The sequence below is a fragment of the Accipiter gentilis genome, chromosome 22 (genome assembly GCF_929443795.1).
Source record: "Accipiter gentilis chromosome 22, bAccGen1.1, whole genome shotgun sequence".
NCBI lineage: Eukaryota > Metazoa > Chordata > Aves > Accipitriformes > Accipitridae > Astur > Astur gentilis.
Window position 1 is genome coordinate 5,729,366 of NC_064901.1, and position 26,732 is coordinate 5,756,097.

General features: G+C 37.9%; 1 protein-coding gene across 1 annotated transcript; it reads right to left on the minus strand.

The window, feature by feature from the left end:
* Positions 1-1,053: 1,053 nt before the first annotated feature.
* Positions 1,054-26,479, minus strand: BRMS1L (BRMS1 like transcriptional repressor). The gene is made up of 10 exons (XM_049825536.1): positions 26,284-26,479; positions 18,985-19,075; positions 15,821-15,948; positions 12,429-12,508; positions 9,677-9,773; positions 9,171-9,254; positions 6,913-6,977; positions 5,413-5,452; positions 4,412-4,538; positions 1,054-2,667 (listed from the first exon to the last, which is right to left on the minus strand). Exons 1-10 carry the CDS (start codon positions 26,417-26,419, stop codon positions 2,544-2,546), a joined length of 972 nt encoding a protein of 323 aa, XP_049681493.1. The 5' UTR covers positions 26,420-26,479; the 3' UTR covers positions 1,054-2,543.
* Between the last annotated feature and the right edge of the window lie 253 nt (positions 26,480-26,732).

The window sequence follows — 26,732 nt, forward strand, 5'->3', positions numbered from 1 at the left end:
ACTGCATCTCCTCTGAAACATAACTATTGATATAGAAGCCTTTTCTACATATGTACAGAAAGTTATTTTTGTCACTCAATGCCTGTTCTTCATTTACTTCCCTTTTCACATATTGTATCTCAGGGAATAAATGGTATGCTCAACATCTTTTTCCTTTCAGCACTTTACAGATCTTAATCCTATTTGTAGGTTAAAACAATCCTACCGAGGCTTGAAAAGCTTTACTGTAGCAGTGTAAAAGATAAAACAGATGGACAACAGGCTAAAAACTTCTGTACTTCAAAGGACTGAAATCTGTTGAAGACACCTCTTACATTTTATGATGGAACAAGCAATGCATTAACTGTTCAAATATTAAAAAGTTATATAGCATGTACCAAACATAATTTGTCTAGGCATGAAACAACTAACCAATTATAAAAAAAGACCAACCTCATACCTTTCCAATCATATACACAGAAGTAATTACATGTAAAATGGAAAGCCATAGCTCGGTTTCTTGGACTTCTAGTAATGGAACAGGTAGATCCCAGCTGTTCGATCATTAACACATATTGCTGTGCTTATTACCTGTCACGTTGATTTGAATGATGTTTATTCTGAATAAAGAAGCCACACTCACCAAGTATCAGTCCAAACTGCAGGGCCGTAGAAAGCAAAGTTCTGCACCCAAGGAGATCAGATCAGAAACAGCTTTAGAAATAATCAATTGCAGCTAGAGGGGTTCAGAACAGGGGAGAGGAAAGAGGAAATGGGTGAATTATGGAAACAGTTTAGGGTCCCCAGCATGCCCTAAATACAAATGATTTCAAGCACGTCAATAGCTAAGAGGTTCTTAACAGTGCTTACATTGGATTTATAAACAGCACAGAATAGTGCTTCCATGAAATATTAAAGAAAAAAATTGTAAAACAAACAAAATATATACATACAAACTCTCAAAATTCAGAAGAAAGTGCAAGTCAAAGGTCTTCAAGAAGATTTAGGCCTTCTGAATACTTAGATAGATTTCCCTTTAGCATTTGGTATATCAGCAATTCCAACAAGACCAGAAATCCAAAGAGCAAAACAATATAAAAGATGTCCACTACCACAGATCGTTTATTTATATACCAAGTTAAAAAATACAAATATTTTCTTACAAAAAGTTTATCAAACAACTGTATACATACAGTTCATATTGTTAAAAGCCAACATGTCAATTGATACTTTTATGTACATTTGATTAATAATGTCATACAATTGTAGAAAAGCATCACTCAGAAGAAACTGATTTGGCATTTGGAAAGTAGTTACCACCCTGCACTAGAAGAGACAATTAATACAGGAATAAAACATTTATATGTTACAATAAAAATACTTATTTGCTGTGATCTTTTAAAGCAAATGGATGCTTTCTTTCTCCAAGAAGTATCATTGTAAGTGGAGATTAAAGTGCACATAACCAACGCATTAACAATTCTTCAGCAATCCCATCTATCATTCTAGATGTTCCAAGCACATCACAGTAACATCAAGGATTTAGGACTTTTCTCCGTGGCTTAAACAGTAAGATTTAAGAGAAATTCAGCTTTCTAAGCTGGATGAAATAATTCTGGTGTACAAGAAGTAGGGTACAGAAATTTGGAAAACAGCGTTTGATGAAAAAGTCAGTGTAAATTTTCCCAGATATATGATTCCTGGGAAAATATTTTCTCTTTGAAAAAAAAGATTCATAGTATTTCATACAACTGTGGACCAAACAAGCGGAGCATGCAACAGTATTTACATAACCATCCCCGCAGTCATTCTTTTTGGGCTACATATAACACAGTTTGGAGCAACACTGTCTACTTGCTGGCAATCTGGGGGAAGAAGGAAAATCTACTTTATGCATAAATTTTGCTGGCAATCTGGGGAACAAGAAAAAAAAAATCACCAACAATTTGTTTACTATAGAATAGGGTCCTAAACTAGAAAAGTGCTCCTCAAAATATTGGCTTTGTCTCATTACAAGCAATATAATAAACCATACAAAATATAACACAGTCAGTACTAGCAGAGCTGTCAAGGGCAATAATTTTAATAAATCGGTCCACTTTGGATAAAAGAATGCTTATGCATGTTACAATCTATTCAAAAGCAACAGCTGAACAGCCTAAATTTACATCCACAAAAGAAGCATGACATGCTCACTGAAAATGAAGTGAGTTGCTGGTAACTATGGTTATCATTTTTATCACACCAACTTGTCACCAATGGAAAAAAATATCATCCCCCCCTCTCATTTTACAAATACCAGAAGTTCTGAGCCATTATACTTGAAGAGCATACTTCATATCTTAGGCACTGGACCCAATTTAGAGGTAAAATGTCTGTCAACTTGATTTAACATCCTCAGGTTTCTGAAGGCCATCCATATGACATTTACATACAGCACTACAAATACACATCAGATACTGCTGTAAATTTATAAGGAATACAAAACACTATTAAATACAACTTTCACTCCATGGCACATCAAGCATGGCAATACCACTTCTTTCATATCTGGTTAGCAACAGTCAGTTGTGGTTATGCTTTATTGAATATTTTCCTTTCTGTAGCTGAGAAATATACAGCTTGGACTTGCTTCCATCCGGTCTTTTAAACCAAACTTCATCATGGTTGATTGTTGTAATTATGGCACTACAGAAAATGAGGGAAGAAAGGTCAGGGGAAGAAAAACAACAAGAATTTAGAAACCTCATAAGCTAATAAATAACCTCAAAACTGCAGCTGTATTTCCATACAGTAAATGAAAATATGCATTAGTTGTAAATGCTAGGCCCAAAAGATACTGGCTCCATTGTAAGGATAGTTTTAACAGAATTCTTTGGTAACTCCATGTGTGCCTAGTGAAGGTATTGAATTTTTCAGCCATCTATCTATTTTCTTCTCCTATGAGAAAACCCTCAACATGTACAAATATTTTAATTGTTTAAAAGAACAACAGTCACCCATAGGAAACACAACAACAGACTACCCATGGTAAAAACCAGATCTGTTAGAAAACATACCCAGAAATTACTTTGAATACAATGTATTTAGAAAAAAGTTAAACAGTTTCAAGCCCAAGATTTAAAGCAGAAAAAGTATTCAACTGTTAGTCATTATACCAAGACCATAGGAAATAAAGTCAAAGACTGATTTACTGAATCACTCTTACATGAACCCTGCTTTTATGCTCCTTGTGGTAAACCTTAACACAAATAGTGAAAACAACCCCCTCCCCATACCCCCTAGGAAAAAAAAAAAAAAATCAAGTAGAACTGATGACAAAAAAAGGCTCAAACCCAGAGATTAAAACAGTTAATGGAAGAAAGATCTATCACATACTGACTGTGACAAAACTCCCTCCAGGGAACTCTTCAGCCTTAAAAGTCGCTGAAATATTGAAAAGCTGGGAAGTTCCACTGTATGCTTGCGCTGTTAAGCATCAGCTTTTGGCTTTTGTCAGACACTGGATACCAAGATCTTTTTTTGGCCCGGTATAATTGCTCTGTTCCGTTAAACTAATTCAGATTTTTTTAAATTCCAGAAAGAATATATAGTTTACTAAAATACGTTCCTGTGTCAGCCCTGAATAAACACCAAAATCACCAAAATCTGTTCCCCTTCACCATACACAGGGAAGAAAAGAAATAGCCAGTTTTCCGGTAAACTACTACTATATCAAGTTAAAGTTATTTTTCCTGGGTAGCTGTGCATATTCAATCAACACTGCACTTAGACTGATTTGCCCCATTCGGTAAGAGTAAGATATAAATTTGATTTTAAATATTGTTTTAAATATACCCATCTTTTAGAATTTACAAATATTATCCATACAGAGAAAATACATTTAGATAGCTTAAACATTCAACCAAATTTGCACTGTAATATTTAGACCATTCTCAGGTAGAACCTTTGTTACGAAAAGGAAATACTGTAAAGAAAGTTCCAACTCTTTTCTTTCAGAGCATTAATCAACTGAAAACAAAGCTCATCTTTAATGGTATAAAGCGTTTTTCCATAATAAAGTATTTTTGGATGGGCCAACAGATCAAAATCTCAAAGCAAAAAAAAATCCCAAGATACTACAAAAAAAAACAAACAAAAAACCCCCAAAAACCAACTTACTCGAAGGCTATTCAGAAACTAGTAAGAGCTTAAATTGTTAGTGAGATCCTAACTTGACAAACACCTCATTACCTTCAGTGAAGTCCAACCTTTACTAGCCTCTCTCAGAACTCCAGCACTCAACCTTCTTTGATAATGCCTGTCTCCCAAGGTGAACTACCCATGTTCCTGAAGTGGCAGTATTTCTAAATAAGCCTTATTCTTCAATGCCATCATCCCATCTAATGCTTAACATGAATGTACAGAGCTGCATAAACTGAGTTATCTTTACCTTGTAGGACATTCATCTTTCTTATCAATGCATATCGTCTGTCCACGTCCATACCACTCTCCATCATAATAGAGTCTTCCTTCTTCAGATCTAGCACTATGTAGATGCTTTTCTATTTTGACAGGTGCTAAAATGATCAATAAAATCATTTAACATTGACTCGGCAGAAGTCAGATGTTTAAATACATTTTCATCAAGTTATTTACATAGAATACACTTTTTTTTCCATTATCAAAAGTAACCTCTCTCTTAATAATTTCAAGAATGCAAGAAAATTGGAAGCAAGATACCTTTTTATTTCCAGTCAGATAAATTAAAAGTTATATTTCCATTTGTTGATAGAAGCTATCTTCCCCACAACCTTCATATCTGTGGTATGAGTTTTCACAAATCAACTAATGCAATATAGGGAAGACTTCAAATGGCAGAACCTGAAACCTCTTCATCAGCTCATTACCACAACATACAGGTAGTAATACACTGCTAAAGAAATACACCACCTGCTTGCCTCCACTCCCTTTTCCTCCTTGCTCACCACCTCCAAGTATTTGATTTTACCTAGCATTAATATGCTTCTCACCTCGGTGCCAAGTATCAATTACCATTCCTTTCCCATAGCTCTACTTTTCGAGGGTTGTTGCTTGCAGTGAATGTGAGCATTGTTTAGAATGCACACCTAAGGTCCAGATGGTCTCAGCTTCCTGCCTCATCTTGTGTAAACACCGGCATAGCTTGCTAATATTAATTGATGTAACCACTTTTAGAAGTTTAAGGTTTTGTTGATAATTTTCTAGATTTCATGTGTCAACACAATCATCAGCAATCAAGCTACAAGTATCAGCACCTGAGAGAGGGTAAAGATAAAAGCCACATCTTCCAGCTACCTCACCCCACCTTCCATCACTATACCAGGGATAAAATAAATATGATCTGCCTAGATAGAGTTTGCATCGTTGCACACAGCAAGTTCTGTCTTGTGAAGCCAAACAATGTTTACTTACGTTCTGGCTTTACTCTGTGTGGCCCCAGTGTAGCCATTGCCTTGAAACACAAAAGAAAATGAAGTTAGTCAGCAAGCATAGTCTTTTTTCCTTAACTGCTGGATTTAATGGTGAAGTTATGTGCCCTGTAGCTCAGGATACTTGTTTTCACATGCAAAAATCACAATCAGAACAAATCTAAAATAAAAGTCTATTCAACAGTGACTTGGTAACCAAATAAAACAGCATTTTGAGGGTGGAAAAATCACCTTCTTTAGTAAGTTTTGACTTCAAATAACTCAGGAGGTTTTCTAAATTAAATCCTCAAATTTGCCATTACGTAATTCCATCAAGAAAATACAAAATTACATTAATTCATTCTGAAAAACAAAATGCTATATGAACAACCTACTCTTTTGATTTATATGTTATAAGCTCACAAATTTTATCTCAAGCAAACTCTAGATTACACATAGTATTAAGGTAGGTTTAAAAAAACTCTAAGAGTTTTTTGGGGTTGGTTGGTTGCTTGCTTGCTTTTTGGTTTTTTAAATTATTTCCAGAAAAGGCAAAATCCCCAGTAGATTCTAGGTTTGTTGCTATTGCTTAAAATCATGTTACACTACAGGAAAGAAATTGAGGGAAAGCTATTTTGTGTCTGTTCCTCTGACCTGATAGGAAGAGAAAAGTCAGACAAGTTTTCACACAGACATCACATTTTACTCCTTGTTTAGGAAATACGTACAAGTATAAAAGCAGGATGGAAACTGACTCAAAGCCATTTCCCACCCAGTTTCTGAATTCACCTCAGTAGTTTGCTATTCCATAAGCTAGGAAGCAGTAGGGTACTAGCAGAAATTTTCTGACTGCAGGTGGAAGGCAAGGGTAGCGTTTCATTACAGCAAGTTACTTCAATGATATGACAAAAGGCACTCTGCACTTAAAAGCTGGATTTATTTTTTCAAATACTTCAACTGGTCAAACAAATTTTTCTTCCTGAAAACCCTGATTGTCTTATAACCGGGGAAAACCACAGCATTTGACTTTATACCAAAAAAAAAAAAAGTATAAGAGAGGTCAAAGCATAGAAATCTTCATAAAATAAACTATTTACTATGTGAAAACATACCATATGATATATATTTAAAAAAGTCTTAATTTAAAACAAAATCCTATCAAAATATTCTATCATAGTTTCTACCCAATTATGCTAGACTCTGAGAAAGCAGACCCTCTTGACACAGGCTTTAGGCTCACTTTATCATGGAAAATGATGGACTACCCATTTTAGAGATAACCTCTTTCACCACTTTATTGGATTCCTCTGCATGATTTGGGTAGAATCAGAAAAAGTATAAATAACATAGCTTGAACTGGAATGATTAGCTGACTACTAAAGAAATAAAAATCTATTTAGAGTTTTGATCATGTAAGAAACACATTTACATATTTTTAAGATGCAGAAGGATTAGACAAGAACCCAAACCCCACAGCCACTGGCATTCAATCCTTTCATCTTACCTTCCTTATTGTTGTCCAGTCTTCAAGTATATCAAGGTCTTGTAACATATAAACTATATAGGGGCGTGAAAAGTTAGGGAAAACTCTTTTAAACAGCAATAATAAAAATACTTTAATGTCTGTAGCAAGATATTAATAGCTCTGTTCTGCCCATCTTTCACAGAAAGAACACCTACATGAAGTGAAAGCTCAGCAAAGATAAATGCATCTTTGAATTATGCAACCTAGAAGTACACTTTAAAAATTATTAAAGGGAGGTAAGTAATAGTATGTAGATATTCAGACTACTGGAGCTCAAGAGGAGGATAAGATAAACAATTGTGATACAACCATTCTATCCCATTCTATTTGAAATACTACAAATTACAATTAAAGTTCACTGCAATTTCAATATACCACTGCAAATCAGCATCTACACTAGTATCAGCTTTAATAAAATCATTATTTTTACAGTATTCTGCATGATATTTCTTTGACAGAAGAGTGTAGACAGCACCACATCTCTGAATATCAAATATCCAAAGACCAGGAAGTAGAAAGGCAAAGCCTCTTCCTTGAACTATCAACTGTAAAGTAAAAATTGTGTATTAGAACAATACGTGAACTTCAAAACAAAACTCCACATAGCACAGCTATTCCATTTCAACAGCCTTCAGTTTTTACTTTGTTTCTCCCCATTTCAACTCTGAAAAACAAGTTTAGAAAAAGGTGCTATGAATGTTTAAAAACTAAATGTCCTAAAATGGGATATGAGAGCTTTAAATTACATTCCATTTGAAATTTTAAGAATCTTTAGCCATTTTCAAATTTGTTTTCCTCTAAATAGCAAAGAATTACAAATCAAAAGCCATGTAAAATTTCTACATATTTGCTTTACACAGATGTGTACAAACTGACAAATTCACAACTATTTTAAAATCGTAAGCAAAAAGAGCAAATTAATTTACTTCACAACTGAAAGTATTTTCAGCCTTATGAATTGCCTGAAATTGCTGGGGTTTTAGACCTAATACTATATTAGTATTTTCTGTTTGGAATGTATTTTAAAATGTCAAGGTAGCTCATAATTCACAGAATCTGATGCTATTTATATGGACAACCTGAAGACAGGGATGACTGAGAGCTATAGAAAATACACTTTCACACAACCTGGCACTGAAATTACTAAAAGGAGTTAAGAAAACTAATGAAGCCAGTTGTACCTGCATTGTTAATACCACTTGGCTTTTAAGCACTAGTTAAAAAACTTCTCTACTAAACGGAATTTATGACACATCCTAATGGAAAAAGAGTCATTATTAGGACAAATCAGCCATCTGGAGTGTGTTCCAGTAAAAAGCATCCTGAAGAAGGGTGTCCCAATGATGACAGTTTTTTCCAGAAACTTCTTCCTTCCCACCTTCTCCTAACGTTATAAAACCTTGTGGAAGTAGCTGAATTTTTTGCAGCAGCTTACCAATAAAAAATGGCCTTTATAACGTATCACGTCAATACTTAGAAGTTGGTCTCTTTTAGGTAGTCTGCATGATTCTGGCAACTTCTAAGCCGTCACATCTCTATCCTATAAAAATCTTAGACTGGGGGTAGGAGTAGAGAGAACACTCAGTTTGCAAAGGCATCTCCTTCTTACTCTGGAGAAAGAGGATACCGTCTCTTAGGTGTTATACAAGTTTCAGCTGCACAGCATGCTTGTCAACAGCTATGAAGAAGTCATCAACGCAAAATTCTTCAATACTATACTCGCTCTACAGGAACCCCAAATTCACAAACACCCACCCCCCCCCCCTCCTCCTCCCACAACCATCTCAGTTCTTGGAATTTTAAACTTTTAATCAAAGAGGGTTCTAAAGTCAATGGAATTGTTAAGAAGTAATAAATTGAGGTAAAGATGTCCCAGTAGGAAAAGCAAAGCTGTACAGGAGAAGTTACACAAGTCAAGTTATACTTTGCAAACATAATACCTAACTTCTATCTGCTTTTGCCTTAAAGCTGTATTTTTTTAAGAGTTAGAAAAAGCAACTTTTAGAAATATTCTCTATATGAAACTAGTAGTTAGATAAGAGAATCTTAATTTCAATTTTCATAATGGGATGTGTCAACATGGTTTCTCTAATCTGAATTAGAATAACATCAGCCATGCAAAAATCAATTTTGAGAATGCATTGTCACTCCAACTTTTATTAATGACATATTTAATAAGACTAGCTATAAAACAGTAAACACTACTAGAAAGAACAATGATTTCAGTAAAAGGATATCTGATACAACAACAGGTTTCTTCTTATCTGGACTAAATGGATCCTTCCTTTTCTTCCTGGACTGTAGCTCATCATTCCACAATTCTGAAAAGACATAATAAGAATATGCTACGAAACAGAAACATTTACATGTTTAGCTCTTTTTACAGCAGAAAACATTGTCCAAAAATGAAAAATAACACACTTTCTGGTGAGATGCTGTTTCTGAACAGAATGAAGGTGTTACATGATTATGTAGTCATAGATTAACACCCTCAAAACACAGAAGTGACGCTGAGAATTACTGGAGCAAAGTTCGTTTTAAGCTTAAATTCAACCCCCAACCCAAAGTCTACAGCTGAATAGCATTCTACTGGATAACCTGAAACTCGCTAGACATGTATGTCTACAGTCAACTAATCAGTAGCTACCAGAAGATTAAAAAAAAAAAAAGATTAAAAAAAAACAACAAAAAAAGCAACACTAAACAAACAAAAAACACCCAACAACTTTGAATTTCCATCCACCTGAGGTAATGTCAATGCTATGCCTGTCTTCTTCAAGTCTTCTAATCTTCTCTTCTAGTTCACTTTGTACAGTATCATACAACAGAAGCTTTTCACTCTAAAAAGGCAAGAAATTCCACATTTTTAACATTACTAAGTTCTATCATCTAAATATATATGACAACAATTTAAAGCCTCAGTGGAAAGAAGGTAAGAGTACCTTTAGGAGAAAATTTTTCAGAAGCCATAAAGCGTATGACATTTCCCCCATCCACTTTCATAGCATGAGATCCTAACTCCTTAAAGACAGCACACTCACTTGGTGTAAGTGTAAATATAGTTATCAAATATCAGTACCAAGAATAAGTAAGTATATAAAAGCATGCAGCTAGATCTCCAGAATAACTGTTTGTATTTTGACACAAATACAACATTTTCCTTTTGGATAGCAAAGATTTATTCACGGTGAATAACAAAAGTAGTGACCTCTATGTCATCTTTCATTACAAATCAGAAAAACTAATGTTTTCATGGAAAGCTTTTTATTAAGCTGCCTCCAATATTAATAAGCCTGCAGTAATTTATAGAGAATTATCATCTATTACCACAGTATTTATAATTGTCTCTTTTCATAGATCTGAAAAATACCTTCCCACAGAAAAATTTATGGAGCATATAAAATAATCTAGATAGTTGTGAAAGCAAAATTGTCTACCTTAAAGCTGTGAGAAACACTTTTTCTAAAGCAGTGCTTTAGAAGAGTTAGCCAGTTCATCCTATTAAAAGGCAATTTCTGATCCAAATAGATTCACATAATGCCTTCAATGTTAGATGTATCATTACCACTTTTTATGTACAAACAAAACCACACTCTGACGTGAACTTGCTACAGCATTTTGTGCAGTCTACACTTTCTTCCATCTCTAAGTGTTTCAGAACGAGAAAATCAACTTTGTAGTAAACCACTCTCAACTACAGTCCACCACATAGGACTGATACCAAAATTACATAGTGTCTATATAGATCAGTTACCCTTTTAAAGGCAGCATCAAAAAACACTAACCTCTCTAAACCAGTAACTTGGAATTAAGCTGAGTTCCAGCCTCAAGGAAATAAATTTACTGTTCTTTCATAAGCTTGCACATTTCCCAAAACACAAATAGGAAATACAGCCGATTATTACATTTTAAAGTTAATTTTCATTGAGCAACTTCTTTAACAACTCTGGAAAACAGAGGGCTTGGACTTACTCACTGAAAAAACAGCTTAAGCAGCAAAAGTCGCTGCATCTAGCTATTTGCTACCATGTCTCTGCCAGAAGCTGCAGTCCCTAGAGCCAAGTCAGCAGATGTCTGTATCTCAACTGCTCCTGCCCATAGCATAGCATACTAACAGAAACTTACCTTTACTAATGTTTGAACTAGTAAGCTGGAGTGAAGCAAAACAGTTGAGGAACAAAGAACCCGGTTCTACTAAATGGCTGTCATGTTTACCATTCCCTTCAAGTTACAAAGTATTTAAATTCCGAAGACCTCCTTTCATATATTTTTCAACCCCCAATTATAAAAAAAATTCCCAGTAGAATTAAAAAGATGGAAGCCTCTTACATATACCGAAATGTCAAATGAGTGTTATCTGTTCTGAGACCATTTTAAAGTTAAATAGTCTTTGTGTTTAGACATCTGTTTTGCTTCAAGCACTTGGTGACAAATAAGGTGTGAAAAGCTGTTACAGGCATCAGAGCCATTCTTGCTGAATGGTTATATTCCAGTGGACCACTGATTCTACAAGCAGCAATGCTGACTTTAAAGAGCTTTTCCCCCAAGAGACCCTTATTGGATGGTGAATATTTGAATTCTGAAGGTTTCACAGTAGAAACATAATAGTAAAACAAGGGACAAGGACCACCTTAAGAGAAATAATGTATAGCCAAAGCAAATCATTCAATCATGGATGAGACATCCTGCAAGTTCTACAGGATTCTGTCCAAACTCAGGAATATTCACAGGAGCAAAGACAGTCAGTAATGAGTGGTCCTTCATTACACCTTGTTCTTTCCCAAGGCATCAAGAAAATGGCAATTTTTTTAGAAGTACACGTGCATATTCTTGCTTTACTGGTATAATAGGAGCCACAGACTTCAGGAATGTAGTGAACCACTCAGAAGAAAACACCTTTAAGCAACTGTAACGGGGGCCTGAGGAGTACTATGATGCAAACCTCAGGATATAAGCAGCTATGTTACAGCATTGGACATACATGTACTTGAGCATTTGTATTATGGTATCTAGTAGTTAAACACATAATCAGGAATGTTTATGTTCAAGGAGAGAAATATAGTCTTCCTGTAACTGCTCTTGAAATGGCAACTCTATCACTGGCTGTCCAAGCCATCTTAAAAAGACATTATTATTACTATTATTATTGTTGTTGTTGTTAAAATGTAAGGTGTTTTGTACTAAAATTATGTCAGATATTTTAGTTACTGTCCTTTGTAATCTTTTTATAACAAAGGTAAAAAAAATCATGTGGGAATAAGAACCTCTTAATGAAATATAAGAAACCTTAGCTACACTTATCTGTAAAGCCAAACTAATATAAAGCTAATTTTTATATATTTTGAATAACCTCTTACATGAGCTTAAATATCACAAGGCAATTGCATTCAAATAGCAAATAATAGCAATAACAAAAACATGCACTGCACTTGGAAACCATGACACACAGTAAAGTTAGATGAGATAAGCTATCGATGTAAAATAGCTGGCACAACCTCACAGTGCTGTCGAGAGGCTTGAATTTCACATTCATACTTGTTCTTCACAGACTCCAAGCAAAGCTCTCTATAGATACCTGTAATCAGACAAATTACAGCAATATTACTTTCCTTAGTATATCTGATTTCAGAATTCTCTTTTAAGACTGCCTGCAAGTCCCAAAACATGTACATACTGGAAAGTGCAGATATATTATATTGGGCATGTACAGTGGCTGGCTGCTTTACAGAGTAAAAATAAGAACAAGTAATATCTTAATTCGGAAGAGTTGAGGAAAAAATAAATGCTATTTTAACTTTTTCCCCTATCAGTCAACAAATTACACCAGCAGTAAGGCTAACTTTACAAAATAGGTCTATTTCATATTTCTGATCAAATTATCCTGGATATCCTCAGTTTTCAAAACCATGAAGTACTAATAGCCTCTTCTATTTTCTAATTAGAGTTGTAAATAATGTTTTAGGGTTTTTAAACAGCTAGAAAACCAAATGAAAGAATAAGCTTTTACAAATTAATATTTGGAATAAGGCTTACTTTATAATGCATGACCTTAATAAATCACCTCAACTAACAAGACTGTTCCATTCTTAGAAATAGCTACCTTGCGATACAAAAGATACTGCTTCTGAGCATTAGAAGCATTTCTTATATCTTTCTGAAAATGTGTCTACTAAACAGACAGCTGAAAAAATCTGAAAGGTATCTGAAACATAGTATGTGGCAAGTACAGATAGAACTTCATTTAATATATTCAATGAATTCAACACAAAATATTTAAATTGTTCCAGATTACCATCTTGAGGAGTTAAGTTTGCACACATGCTGGTGCTGCCTAGCAACTGAAGAACTCCCCAAAACAACTTCCCTTAGAATTCAGTTGACTATAAATTAATACAGTACAAGGAGGAACAATACTGCCACGGGCAATTCCTCTGAAAAACAAACCACAAAATATTATGTCAATCATCTTTCTGCTGTGAAGTCACTTTTGATCTAGAACTCAAAATGTTCTTCTTACATCAGTATGTTAAGCTGGCTTTTTTTTTTTTTTTTTTTTTGTAATATTTATGGCTGGCTGGCATATCTAGGTCTACCAATTTATAATCACTGCTTATTTGCCTGAAATTGAGCAGTACTGGTGTGAATAATTCTAGAAGAAACAGTTGTATTCCTGACTTGCTGAAATAGTCAAGATCCACATTTTGTGTGAATAGTGCTCAGTGCCTTAGAAAGCAGAGGAACACAAGTTTCTTTTCTACCCCAGATGCAATTATATCCACAGTTTAGCTAAACATAGTTTAGCTCTTTCTTTTTTCACCCCTTCCTCCCCTCTCTCAGGTAGAAGTAGGTGGTTAGGGGTTACCTGCTGGAGCTCAAGCCCTGCTACTACCCACTTCTGTCAAGGCTCTCAAACAGTAAGAGCAAATAAGCCTGTTCTGCAGTTTCTTGCTGTCGTGGTTTAACCCCAGCCGGCAATTAAGCACCACACAGCCACTCACTCACTCCCCCTGCAGTGGAATGAGGGAAGAGAATTGCGGGGGGGGAATCCAGTAAAACTCATGGGTTGAGATAAGAAAGGTTTAATAAGACAGAAAAGGAAGGGGAAATAATAATAATAATAAAATATACAAAACAGGTGATGCACAATACACCTGCTGACCAATGCCCAGCCAATCCCTGAGCTGCTGTGTCCCCCAGCCAACTTCCCTAGTTTATATAATGGGCATGATGTCATATGGTATGGAATACCCCTTCGGAACATTTGGGTCAGCTGTCCTTGCTGTGTCCCCTCCCAGCTTTTTGTGCACTCCCAGTCTCTGCTGGCAGGTCAATATGAGAAGTTGAAAAGTCCTTGACTTATTATAAACATGCTTAACAACAACTAAAACATCAGTGTGTTATAAACATTATTCTCATCCTAAATCCAAAACACAGCACTATACCAGCCACTAGGAAGAAAATTAACTTTATTCTGGCCAAAACCAGGATACTTGCTTTCTCTGGAATAATTTTATCAGATCTCTTTCAGTTGAGGAAAAAAGGAAAAATGAAAAAAAAAAACCACCAACCCTCAACTTCAAGGAAACTTTTTAATTTTCACCCTGGGCTCTTTTTACGTTGGAACATGGATCTTCAATTCTGCTGAAGACAAATCGGGAGAGCCTGTAATATTCTGCCTGTCCATACCCACCTACATGAAAGCACTTACAGCCAGCCACATTTAAAACTTAAAATCAGAAGCCTGGATTAAGGTTGCTTTTATATCAAACCTTCTGCAAATTCATCTGCAAACCTTCTGTGAAACCCAAGTGGGCTACTTAGGACTAGTCAAGTAAATTTGAGTTAAGATCTTAAACCACAGAAATTCTGGTTCACCAGCTGAGGAAAAGCTTTATGGAGAAGACCAGGAGGGAGTGAAATGCAACAGACCAAAAGATTTCAAATTTTCTTCGTAGCCTGAAGTCAAAAGTACCAATGACAACATATTGAGTAGTACTGAAGTAGCACTAGTATTACAAAAAGTATAAGCAGGCTTGCCATTTTCTAGTTTGCCTGCACCATGCTTCTGCTAAATTTCTTAGAAAAGACATTAGCATAGCTTCTCTGGCTGGAGAGATCATGACTATCTGCCTTTTGGCTCTCTGACAGCCTGTGTTAGGTAACCCCTAAACACCTGAATTACTCCTAAATGAACTGAGCTATAACATGAAAAGAACTTACAATAGGGAAGTACAGAACTTTGTCTTCCTGTAATACCACCATTCCATATGACTGTACAGTTGTATCCCAGAAGAAAATAAAAGTTCTTGTCTGCTTCTTCCATGAGCATAAAAGACTATCTAAGCATTAGTTTTAATAATTAAAATGCAGCTTAGATGATAAAGCTGCTAAGGACAAGAGTTGTCCTCCTTCCCCAGATGAAACCAGAGGATGGGAGCAGAGGAGTAGAAGAGACACAGACTAGAAGAGCAGAAAAAACATGATCATCTAAGATGATCCGGCAAGAACTTCATGACATAGCACCTACGTATCTCTTCATTTCAACACTGACCAGTGCGCAGACTTGATCCCAAATCTTCTAATAAAAATTATTACTGTTTTTAATTCAGTAATTTTGTGCTTACTAGACACAGACAGACAGCCATTAAATGAAACATTAAAAAGACATATTTTTAGTGTCATGTTATTGGGCAACTTGTGCAAAGAGGTAAGTAACCTATTCATTTTTACTTGAAAAATATTTTACATTTAAAACTATGCCATAGTATTTCTAACTTTAAAACACACTCCTTCAACAATTCCAAAGCAAAAAAAAAAAAAAGACTGACCTTAAAATGCATAGCAAGTTTATACTGTTGAAACAGCAATACTCATTTTACATGCCTACCTGCCACCTTGGTTCGGATTTGCATATTTTCTTGTAAAGCTGCCAATGGTTCTAAATATTCAGGTGCTTTTCCAGCTATGACCTCTTGTAGTTTTGCATCCACTTGGCTTAATCTTTCTTTGTAAAGTCTTAAAATAATAGAAATTAAAAAATATGTATTTTATTTAAAAGCAAACACAAATTAGAATATTTTTAAAAGAACTATTCTGCATCTCTCTGTTAATGTTATGGAACACACACTGAAGCAAAGTTAAGATTTGTTACCATTTGAATTTTCCAATACATATTTTCTTTTTGAACAATATTCCTCACGTCTACTAAGCGTTTCTGAAAAACACATGCAGACAATCAGAAGTGTAAAAAGTAGAGATAAAGTGAAATGTATCTCCATCTCTAAGGAAGAAGAAAAAAAATCACAGAGCTGTTAATAGGATTGAGACAGAGTAGGAGGTGAATCAACATGGAAGAGGACAGGAAAGGGTGCTACAATACATAATAACAATATGGTTACATCATGGGAGAGAAAGACATTTTGTGGATAGAAACACCCATTCACTTTCGTGTTCACATATCTGCTCCCACCCTACCATAACCCATGGAAAAAGAGAGGCAGGCTCATTTAATCTCCTGTGAAAATCCACATATTACATACTATCACAAATATCAAGGGATGATTTATAATTGACATCTTCCATTCCTGCCAAAAGGAAGTGTATTTAAAATATTTTTACCTAGAATTCATTCCTTCTGTAAAAGCTAATATTTACTGGCAGACAATGAAGAAATCTGCTTGCATTTTGAAGAATTTAATGTAATATCAATTACAAGTATTTAAATTACAATAAAGCTCCGCTCTTTGTGACTGATAACTTAAATATAGTGTTCAATGGTAGAATCATCAATATAAACAGTTCTTCCCGTTCTCATTTTTTACCTTGCACCCCACAATCAAAAGCTGTAGAATTAAGGCAAATGTACGAACCCTGTTGTATGTTCTAAGAACACATCAGATATTATCTGTTTACACAGATATATCTTTGTTATATGGGTTTATACAGATATAACAGATGTCTTTGGGACAGGGACGCTGCTTTTTTACTTGTTGAAAGTGCGTAGGTTAAGTAATGAATTAGACAGCAGAAAGTTCATATATACTGATACACCAAGACCTCCTTGAGAAATACTTCCCGTTCATCTGCCACCAGCCTGCTCATCATTTTACTTTGATGACAACTCCATAGTTCAAGCACGTACACCTACCTAGCAATAGTCAGTGATCACTCCCCTCCCTCTTACCAGCAAACTGTTAAGAGTATGATACACGCAATCTGTCCTGCGGTCAACTGACATAGCCTGCAGCTGATCGAAACACAATTTGCTGGGCTCAATCCTTGATGAGCATGCTACGCACACAATGGTTAACACAGCCCTACAGCAGAATTATTTATCTAGAATATAAGCACAGGTGCACAGCACACGTGACTGGGTGGGTCACTAGCATTCGACTACACAGCACCAAGTTCCAGCTCCATCAGAGCAAGCACTTAGGGACTGGGTGCTGCCAGCACTTGGTACCACGCAGCAGCTGATGGACTAAAACTGTTTATCCAGTACTTCCAAACAGCGATTTGCCTAAAACGGGTAACTGCTATCAACCACTGTAAACCCTACTTATCTCATTGCATCCAGTTTCCCTGAAGAGGAGGCAGACGCAATCACTTCATCATCTTTGCTACTGGTTGTGACTAAACATCCCATTGTTTATGCATCTTTTTCTTCTTTCCCAACTTTATCACCCCCCTACTCACTCATCCTTCTTCCATCATTCTAATGCTTCTCCCAGTATTCCCACTATCATAGTTCTTCCACCCCTACAAACATCCCAATCTCTCAACTAACCAGTGCCTACACAGTGCCTTCCTCCTCATATAACACAGCCTTACCACCTCCCAAACACCATTCACAATCCCTAAATCCACCAAAATACTTGCTTCCTTCCTCCCAAGACCACCCTCCTTCATATTCACTCCTTAACGGTTCGTTTCCAGAAACTGTTTTCAGTCATCCAAGCTGTCCAACAGATGGACGAATAGGACTGAACTCAAAAGCTGGCAGTTTTCCAAATGCCAAACCTGTTGGTACCGACTGGCTCCAATACTCATCAGTTGGCTCTATTTCCCAGGTTGCGCCATGCTCAGCCCAAAGAAGACAGCAGGACAAACAGTCTTCTCTAGACACTGCAGCAAGAAATTGCTTGTTGGGCAATTCTTTCCAGACCCTATTAGAAGAACTCACAGCATCTGTTCAGCAAAGCAAATTGTCTCAGTTCTGCAGTAGAAAAAACTATCTCACAATATAAACAGGCATCTGAACTGTAATGACACCTGACTAGATTTTCAATTAAAATACATGCCCAAGAATAGACAAGGTCTCCTCAAAGTTTCACTTGTCAGGTAGCTGATCAAGTTAGTTGACAGATTACCACCTATTTAAATTGGAACAGATGCATCTAGCTTGTCTGGGCATGTGAAAAAAGCCAACTTAAAATACATACAAAAGACTGGCTCTAATACAGATGAGATTCACTTCTGAGTAACTGTGGCTATTAATTTTCTTTCCTATTTACTAGCTCTTTACTGCTGATATGCATATTATGGCAAACTACAGAGAGCTAACAGTATTTTCATTTTTTTAGTATTGGCAACTGTTTTGCAGTAACCACAAGAAACTTTCGTTGGTACCAACTATAAAAGCTGCTGTGATACCCTGCAAAAAAACACCCTAATTTCTTACTTAGCAAAGACAGTGCTTGAGTCTGTCCTACATATATAAAAGGATGAGAAAGATCTTGAATAACTAAATAAATCCACAAATTTCCCTAAAATCAGAATTCCTTGGTTCTGCTAAGGATTTTGATGCAATAGACCCACACTAGACCTTCACTGCAACAACACTTCAAAACCTTTCTTATAGCAAAACAGAGAATAAATAAATAAATAAAGGTATTCTGGAGCAACTGCCTGCAAATACTTTCAGAACTCCCAATCCTTATTCTTCTCCAAAAGTAGCATCCACATATATGAAAGACAAGAAACACCAGTTGCACGCAATATTCTCACAGAATGGATCCTCAAATGAGGCACTTAAAACATTAAAATACTTACTGATCTTTAAGGTCTGTAAATTGCTTTTCAAGATTGGACATTTCATCTAAACACTCCATTCTTCTTCTTTCACAGTCCTCATCATCCATTTCTAAGAATAAACAAAAAGGTAATTTATTTTGAGCAATGTAATGTATAACCAAATAAACTGGATATTTTGTTTCCAATTAATTAGAAGCAAGCCTGAATTTTAGCCATTATATTACAGCAGAATATGAGAAATCATTTGCCATATAAACTACAAAGTAAGAAACTTAGATCTAATTCTAGAAGAAATGCAATTTTTCTTCCTCAAAACAAGAAACAACATCACTGTATGAGTTCGAGTGGTTAAATTTCATGACTGATAATACAAAGTGTACCTCAGAATGTGTGAAACAGAGAAACTAAACACTGGATACCACAGAAGATAAAAGGCACCATTAAGCATGAAGAGTTATTAGCCACCACTGAAAATTCAAGTTTATCCCGAGTTAGTATGAGCAAAAGTAATCCCTGCAAGGCCAGCACAGTTCAATGTTACATTTGTCATATAAAATAATGTGCATCAAGAAAAAAAAGTAACACTTCGTTTTGAAAACAGGTTTCATCCTGTTCAATTGGGAGAGTTCTCTGAAGCTGAAATATTAATGTAGAAGTATCTGTTCATCTTAATGACTGCATTTCTAATGAAACACTTCTTAACCTGCAAAGTCTAGAATTCTGCAGAAACTTGATCTCATATGCTTTAATTTAATTACTCTTGCTGCATAAAACTCTTTCCACAGTTTTTGTTTCAATTTATATTGCTGATTTTTTTTCTTAATTTACCTAGTGCACATAACTGTAAAGTATAATAAATACCCACTTTTTGACCAAAAATTTTACCATTTGCCATAGAGAAATCTGATGTTACTAAACATCACTTGTCACCTCCACTGCCTTTTCTTAAGAGTAGGAAACAGAAAAACTATGCTATAAAATTCTTGACTCTCTCCCACCTTTCCCAGAAGAAAAAGGCAGCTTTGTTAAGCCATATTCAGAAGTTAGAGATGTCTTGAAACTGCTTAATAGCAGCAGTATCTCCAGGAATTAGCTCTCTACAGTTATGGTACAACCGACCAATTACCAGCCAGTAGAAGACATGCAGAAGGGATGGCCACGCAGTCAGGAACTGGCACTGAACTGGTACAAAGAAGCCAAGTGTTTGAGAAGCGGCTGCCCTAAGGAGGTCATATCCATCTAAGCAGTTACTCCGTCAAGAAAAATCCTAACTCCTGACAGAAAGGCAAAGTAGGATCCTGAACCAAGCAGAGACAGCCTGAACTCACTCTTCTAGACCATAAACAATCCTCAGCCTTTTGCTTCTTCCTCACTCGCATTTTTCCAACAGACACAGTTAACTGCTCTATGCCATCTCCTACACAAAGTACAGAAAGGAGCACGCAAGTCTTCATCCTTACTGTTGCAAGAATATGGCAATTTGCAAAGGTGATGAGATGAAAGGAGTAGCTTCAGGGCCAGCACAGCTACTTTAGAGGATCTGATTAACTCAGATCTTCCGCTCAGACTTCTCAACATATGAAGTTTTCTGCACATGCCTTCTTCCTGAAATTATTACAAGCTTTTAAGACTAAAAACTACATTAGCCCTCTCTGCCTGGATATGAAAACTAGCAGGCAGTGGAGCAGTATTAATCTGTATTACAACAGTACCTACGAGTCCAAATCAGAGACCTACTGCAGTTTGTCATGCTACAGTTAGTACAAGCAAAAAAGAGTATGTAGAAAGTTTTAAAACATGATACAACCTGAAGTATTCGAAAGCAGAATGAGAAAATTTAAAGACAGAACTTCAAAAAAATACACTGAATGCTTAGCACACTGGGGAGGGTGGGGGAAAAGAGTATCAGGCCATTAAGAGATACTATTTTATTTTAAAATACTGTTCTCAAACGTAAGGCAGATCCTGAATCCCAGAATAAGGCTGAAAATCAGATTAAACAGCAGAGTTTTATTTGGCTGTCCGATGTAATACTCAAGCCAAAATTGATTAGGCAACTTTCAACTTGGCCAGATTTAAGGAATGTGGCAGTCAAATTACTTGAAGAGTTGTCTAAAGCATTTATGTGCTATAAAAATAAAGCTTCTTTAAAATTTGAAGGCACCTCCCTGTGAAGCCAGACAGGAACAAGCACTGGCATACTGATAGCTCTCCCGCTTCATTCCCAAATTCAAATACATGTTTCAGATGTGTTCAGCTACACTTTTGGTTCTAAGTATGTCTTAGTAAGGAATTAAGTCAGAAGCTTTTCCTTAAATTAACATGTATTTTATTGTTTGTGTAAATTTAGGGACTACAAATCAAAGAAAACAGATTAGAACTGTAACCTTGGCTGAGGATCAGTGTAACATCCAGTGTTGGAGGGGAAGGGGACTGCATCTTAAATTTTAAACTTGTGTTGCAAGGAAACTATAATGCATTGGTATTGGAGGACAGAGCTGACTCTCTTGTAGATACTGAAATAACACATAGCTCTCTCCAATTTCCCCTCAGCTATGTATACACTCAAAAGTCTTTGACCTTCTGCCTAGAAGTCCACATTCTACCCGTCATGCATACTGAATGGCAATTCACATGCTAAGTCACTCTTCAATTGTTTTACCTTTATTCTGCCTCCAGTAAGATTCATAAAAGAATGAAGATTTTCAGAGTCCTGAAATATCTTTAATTCCCCAGTTATGAAACTTCTTCCCTGTGGCCTTAAACAACATACAGATTGGGGAATATGCAGTACTGAAAGAGTAAGAGGTTTTAGGATCAGATCTCATGGCTTTCCAGACAAAAATTTACATCACTGGAGGTAGAAGAGTCCTCATTTCATATTCAAACACTTACTAATGGGCTTATCCTGTCTCAACACTTCAGATTTCCCATAAAGTTTTGTAGTGGACAAAGTATTTAGGGTATTTTTAAACACTTTCAAAATCACAGTCATTCTTTTCCTACTGTATTCAAGCAGTCCAACTCAGTAACTAGGGCAGCCCAGTTTAAAGACAAAAAACCCCATAGTACTTAAAATGTAACAGTGCCTAAAATAGCTTTTTTTAATAAGCTGTGGCCTATATAAAGCTCTCTAAAAAATGGCCAAATTCTCATCTGGGATGGTGAGCATAACTTGTGGCTTTTTTATTCATCTCCAATATGCTATCCTATATCCTGGTCAATAAAAAACCCAATACTAAATACAAAGCAGCAAGAGAAATTGGATAGAAACAGTGCCAGCTCTCAAGGGCAAGTTATGCTTCTTCTAACTTCACCTTCTGTATTCTCAGGCACCTACTGGGGAAAAAAAAAAAAAAGAAGGCTGAATGCAAGTAAAGCAAATGACAGATTTAACAAAAAAAATCCTTTCCTTCAAAATCTTCTTTTTTTATTATTACTATTTTTAATTAAGACTTATTTCTTGTGGTGCTAATCATCTTATGTCTGTAGGAGCAATATGCTTCCATGGAGTACATTCATATTTGTCAAGACACTGAGACAAGCATGTAACTTCCTGTAATCATCTCTTTTTAAGTGCTCCCTTAAAAGCATTTCCTCTGTGGAATGCAATAGAAATTATCTGGAGAGCTTCTTGTATTGTTTTTAAGAAACATTCACAGACTACATTCACTTAAAACACAATTCCTCCTTCCTCCCCTCTAATCCCAGAAGAAACCAAGACAAGGGCAAGACAACACAATTGCTTGCCTTCAAGAAAAATCAACCAAAGTGTCTTTGAGGACATGTAAACTTCAAAGTTTTCTTTAAAAATATCAATTAGCACAACTACAAATGGGAGCAAAGGCAAATTTTGAAAAAGAGCAAACTTCAAAGCTGGAACTAACAGAGACATTTCTCTCTTCGCCAGTCAGGGAGTTGGAGGAGAGAAATAGTTAAGTTTATATCTGTTATACCAAGCTCCCTTCATCACACAGAAAATTACATTTCTTTAGACATAACGATTAGCTAGAATAAAAGATGAAGAAAGGGCATTCCCAGACAGCACCTAGCTACAATACAAAATTGAAGGGTAAGATGGGCTAAGTAAGCAGTGGTTATTGCTGCAGTGCTGCCCCTGGACCTAGTAAAGGAATCCTCCACAACCCTGTGCCTCACCCACCTACTGCCCAATAAGCTTTTATGTTCCTCCTTTGCACTCTCTCTCTTTTCCCCTGAAAGATGTAACACAGTATATCTGTATATCAGAACTTCTTGAAAAGCCGCCTCCGTGAATTTCTTATCCAAAATACAGTATTCCCTTTTTAGTCCATGTACAATTCTGATAATAAAAAAATTGAAGCATGCTTTCATAAGTCACATCTGAAAGGAACAGAGCAGGTTGCTGTGCAAACAAGGACATAATCAGATATGCTCTTCCAACTTAAAACATAATTACCTCCAGCTGCTTGTCCTGGTACCCTCACTCAAGTTCACCTTTTTTCCAGCATAACCACCAGCATACACAGATGCTGCCTAGTTTAGGTTTGATCAAAACAACACAAGACAGTTTAAGCACATTTTTCTGGCCTTATTTTTCAATGGAATCACTTTGAGAGAACAAGGGTAAGGAAAGACTGATCAGCCTTACTCGGCAGCAGATCTGTAATTCTTATCAATATACTCTCCAACTACAACAGGCCAACTGTTTATAAAAGCTGTGCACACATTCAAGTTTCAGTACAGCATAGCTTTGAAGCCAGTCCCGTGACCGGTCCAGCTTATCAGCACTGGGTCAGTTTGCAACAGTTTTGGTGAACACAAACCTAGTTATTTTCCTGTCGAGTTAAACCCAAAGCTTCATCCCACATACTTGCCAAATGTATTCCAAAATCTGTAGTGAACACAAGGGTTTGAAACAATGACTTGTCCTTCAGGCAGCTTCCAACCAAACATATTCAATTCAGGCTATATAATCTGAAATAAACCCTAACTACTTTGGAGATGTAGGGGCCTCAGCACTACCTACTCTATTCTAGAATAAGAGCTACTTATTCTCTATTCTTGTTTTGCTAAATCAGTTGCTAATACAGACAAAAATAAAATCACTATGTTTATAACAATTTTGCTGACTCTTTCAAGCCCATACCTGGATGTGGTCCACAGTTCACTGATTGAAGAGATCTCCTGTGTAGCATTGCATTAGACAAGAGAAGCAAGGTCTTCCCTCAGATGAGGGAACAGCCCAGAAGTAAAGAACTCCCTGCTCCAGGAGACTTCTTGTCTAAACCCGTACAAATCAATAGTCCCAAATTCACAACAATGTGTAGGTGTCCAGTTAACTGATTTAAGTTGGAGGTGTTCACATATTCTCACAAAATTGCAATTTATGACTTCTGCTGCTATTGAACTGCAGTTATCTGACCACTGGTTTACACAGTCCCCAGTGCCTCCCATTTACATACCAGATTCTTCGCTGAGATGTTTTCACTACCTACTTCTTTAATGGGTTGTTCTTCTGATGGCTTAGCATACAAAGGCCCATCAAGCATCGAAGGCAGTGCAAGAAAGGGGACAGGAAAGCACAGCATAACAGGAGCAGTGGGTAAGGACTAGAGGCAGAACAGTGGCAGCCAGCAATCCTATCCAGGCGGACAGCCACGGACCAGCAGCCTAACTTGTAAAATGGGGTTCAATCAGCAATACTTGCCAGCTCAAAGGCATGGGGGACAAGAAGGGGAAAAAGGAAAAAAAAAATAAACCAAAACACAGGAAGCTCTGTATAAACCATGGGCAGATTACCCGGATTTATGGATTAACCAAGGCCTTTACTGGGGGATCAACTCTGGTGCAGACTTAGTATTAAGTCAGATCAGGGTCTAAGGGAGTGACTATACTCTCTCCCAGTATGGCAGCCACACTCTCCCAGCACCACTAGAGTCTTCACTCTACTTTTGCAGAGTCAGCTTGGCTGTCTCTGTACCACACCTGTGGGGCTCCAGGAACTTGCTAGCCCATGCACAGCCCCGACAAGGGCAAGCTCCACGAGCCCACGTAGAACCACCATAGGAGGGCTTTCCCCAAACTGCATCAGTCAGTGTGAATATAAAAGCCATAGGATTTAACATTCAAGATCTCCCAGATCTTTTAACAACAAAAATGAAGAATTAACTGTACATTGAGGACTTTAAGACACACAGATAAAACAATCAGAAGCCAACATATGTAAAAATATAATTTGACAGCTGCCTAATTTGTCAAGTTCATGGCATTCCAAACCTTCCACTGTGCCAAGCCCAGCACTTGTGCCACAAGTCAATGTGCTAGTACAAGCATGGGACAGGATCCCAGCAGACCACTCTAAATCACTTAAGATGCCAGAAACACACATCAGGACCACAACTAGCACCGAACACAGCTACTGTTTTTTCAGCTAGCCCTTCTAGTGACAAAGATCCTGCTTATGGAGCTTACTTACTTATGGGCCCCAGTGATTCCAAAGCAGCAACGTACGAATCTGATGATCAGTACGTTTGCCAGTAAGTGACCATTTTATAATTTATCCCTTGTAATTACAAGTGAAGTTTGAGCAGATAATAACCTTCTTCTAACACAGAGGAAATTAGGCATTGAAAAAGTAATCCTTTAAAGCTGGTTTCACCTATTAATATCACTCAAAATCTACAGTCCAGAGGAAGCTATGAAAAAAAGGAACGGACCCTCAACAGAGCAGAGGTTGAAATGCTTTGCAAAGGAGGCCAATGGTACCCAGAGGGCTTCCAATACCCCCTCAAAGACAGGCCTCAAAACAGCTAACTGACACTCACGACTTTGCGTATGAGGAAATACGTACGTGTATACGTATGTACACACATGTATGCCTGTATTTCGTGTGCATGCATGCACACGTATGTATGTACGTATGTACGCCAAGCCTTTAAGTGCAGACCTTAGCGAGCACCCCCCGCCCTGCAGGCCATGCACTCAAGCCCAGCAGGGCACAAACCACAACCCGCGGAGCGGAGCGGCCCGTCCAGCCAAGCCCGGGTGCCAGCCGGCTCCAGAGCCGGCGCCTAGGGCCGAAGGGGGGTTTCCGTGCCCATGCGCCCCACCAACCACGTCCCTCCCCGCCGGCCCGAAGAGGAGCCGCGGGACCGGAGCACGGGCTGCGCCGGGCCGGGCCGGGCCGGGGGGGCGGGGTCACGGAGGGGGTGGGCACCGGCAGCCACCGGAGCCGGGGGGCGGGACCGGTCTCTCCCCCGGGGCAGCGCGCCGGGCGCCGAGGCAACGGCCGCGGCGCTTCCCTCAGAGGCGCTGCCCTGCGGGCGGCCGCGGTACCTGAGCTGTCCCCCTCCTCGGACACGGACGAGCTCTCGGTCTCCTCCTCCTCTGAGCTGCTGCCCTCGTTCTCCCCGTAGTCCACCTCCATCTCATCGTGGTTGTTCTCCTTCTTCTCCCGGGAATGGACCGGCATCGTCCCCGCCGCCGCCGCCGAGCCCCGGGACAGCCCTTCCCGCCGCCGCTCCGCCGCTGCCGCCGGCCCCTCCGCTCCGCTGCGCTCCGCCCCGCCTCTCCCCGCCTGCGCAGCCTACCCCGCCCGGCGCCGTCCGCGCCCTCCCATTGGCCGAGCCCCGCCGGCACGTCGCGTTAGCCCGCGCGCGGGGCATCCTGGGACTTGTCGTCCGCCGGGAGCGGCGCGGAGGGAGGAGGAGGCGCGGCTCCGCGGCCGTGGGGGGGGCCAGGCGGGGAGCGAGGGCCTCCCGCGCCCCTTTCCCCGTCCCGGGGCA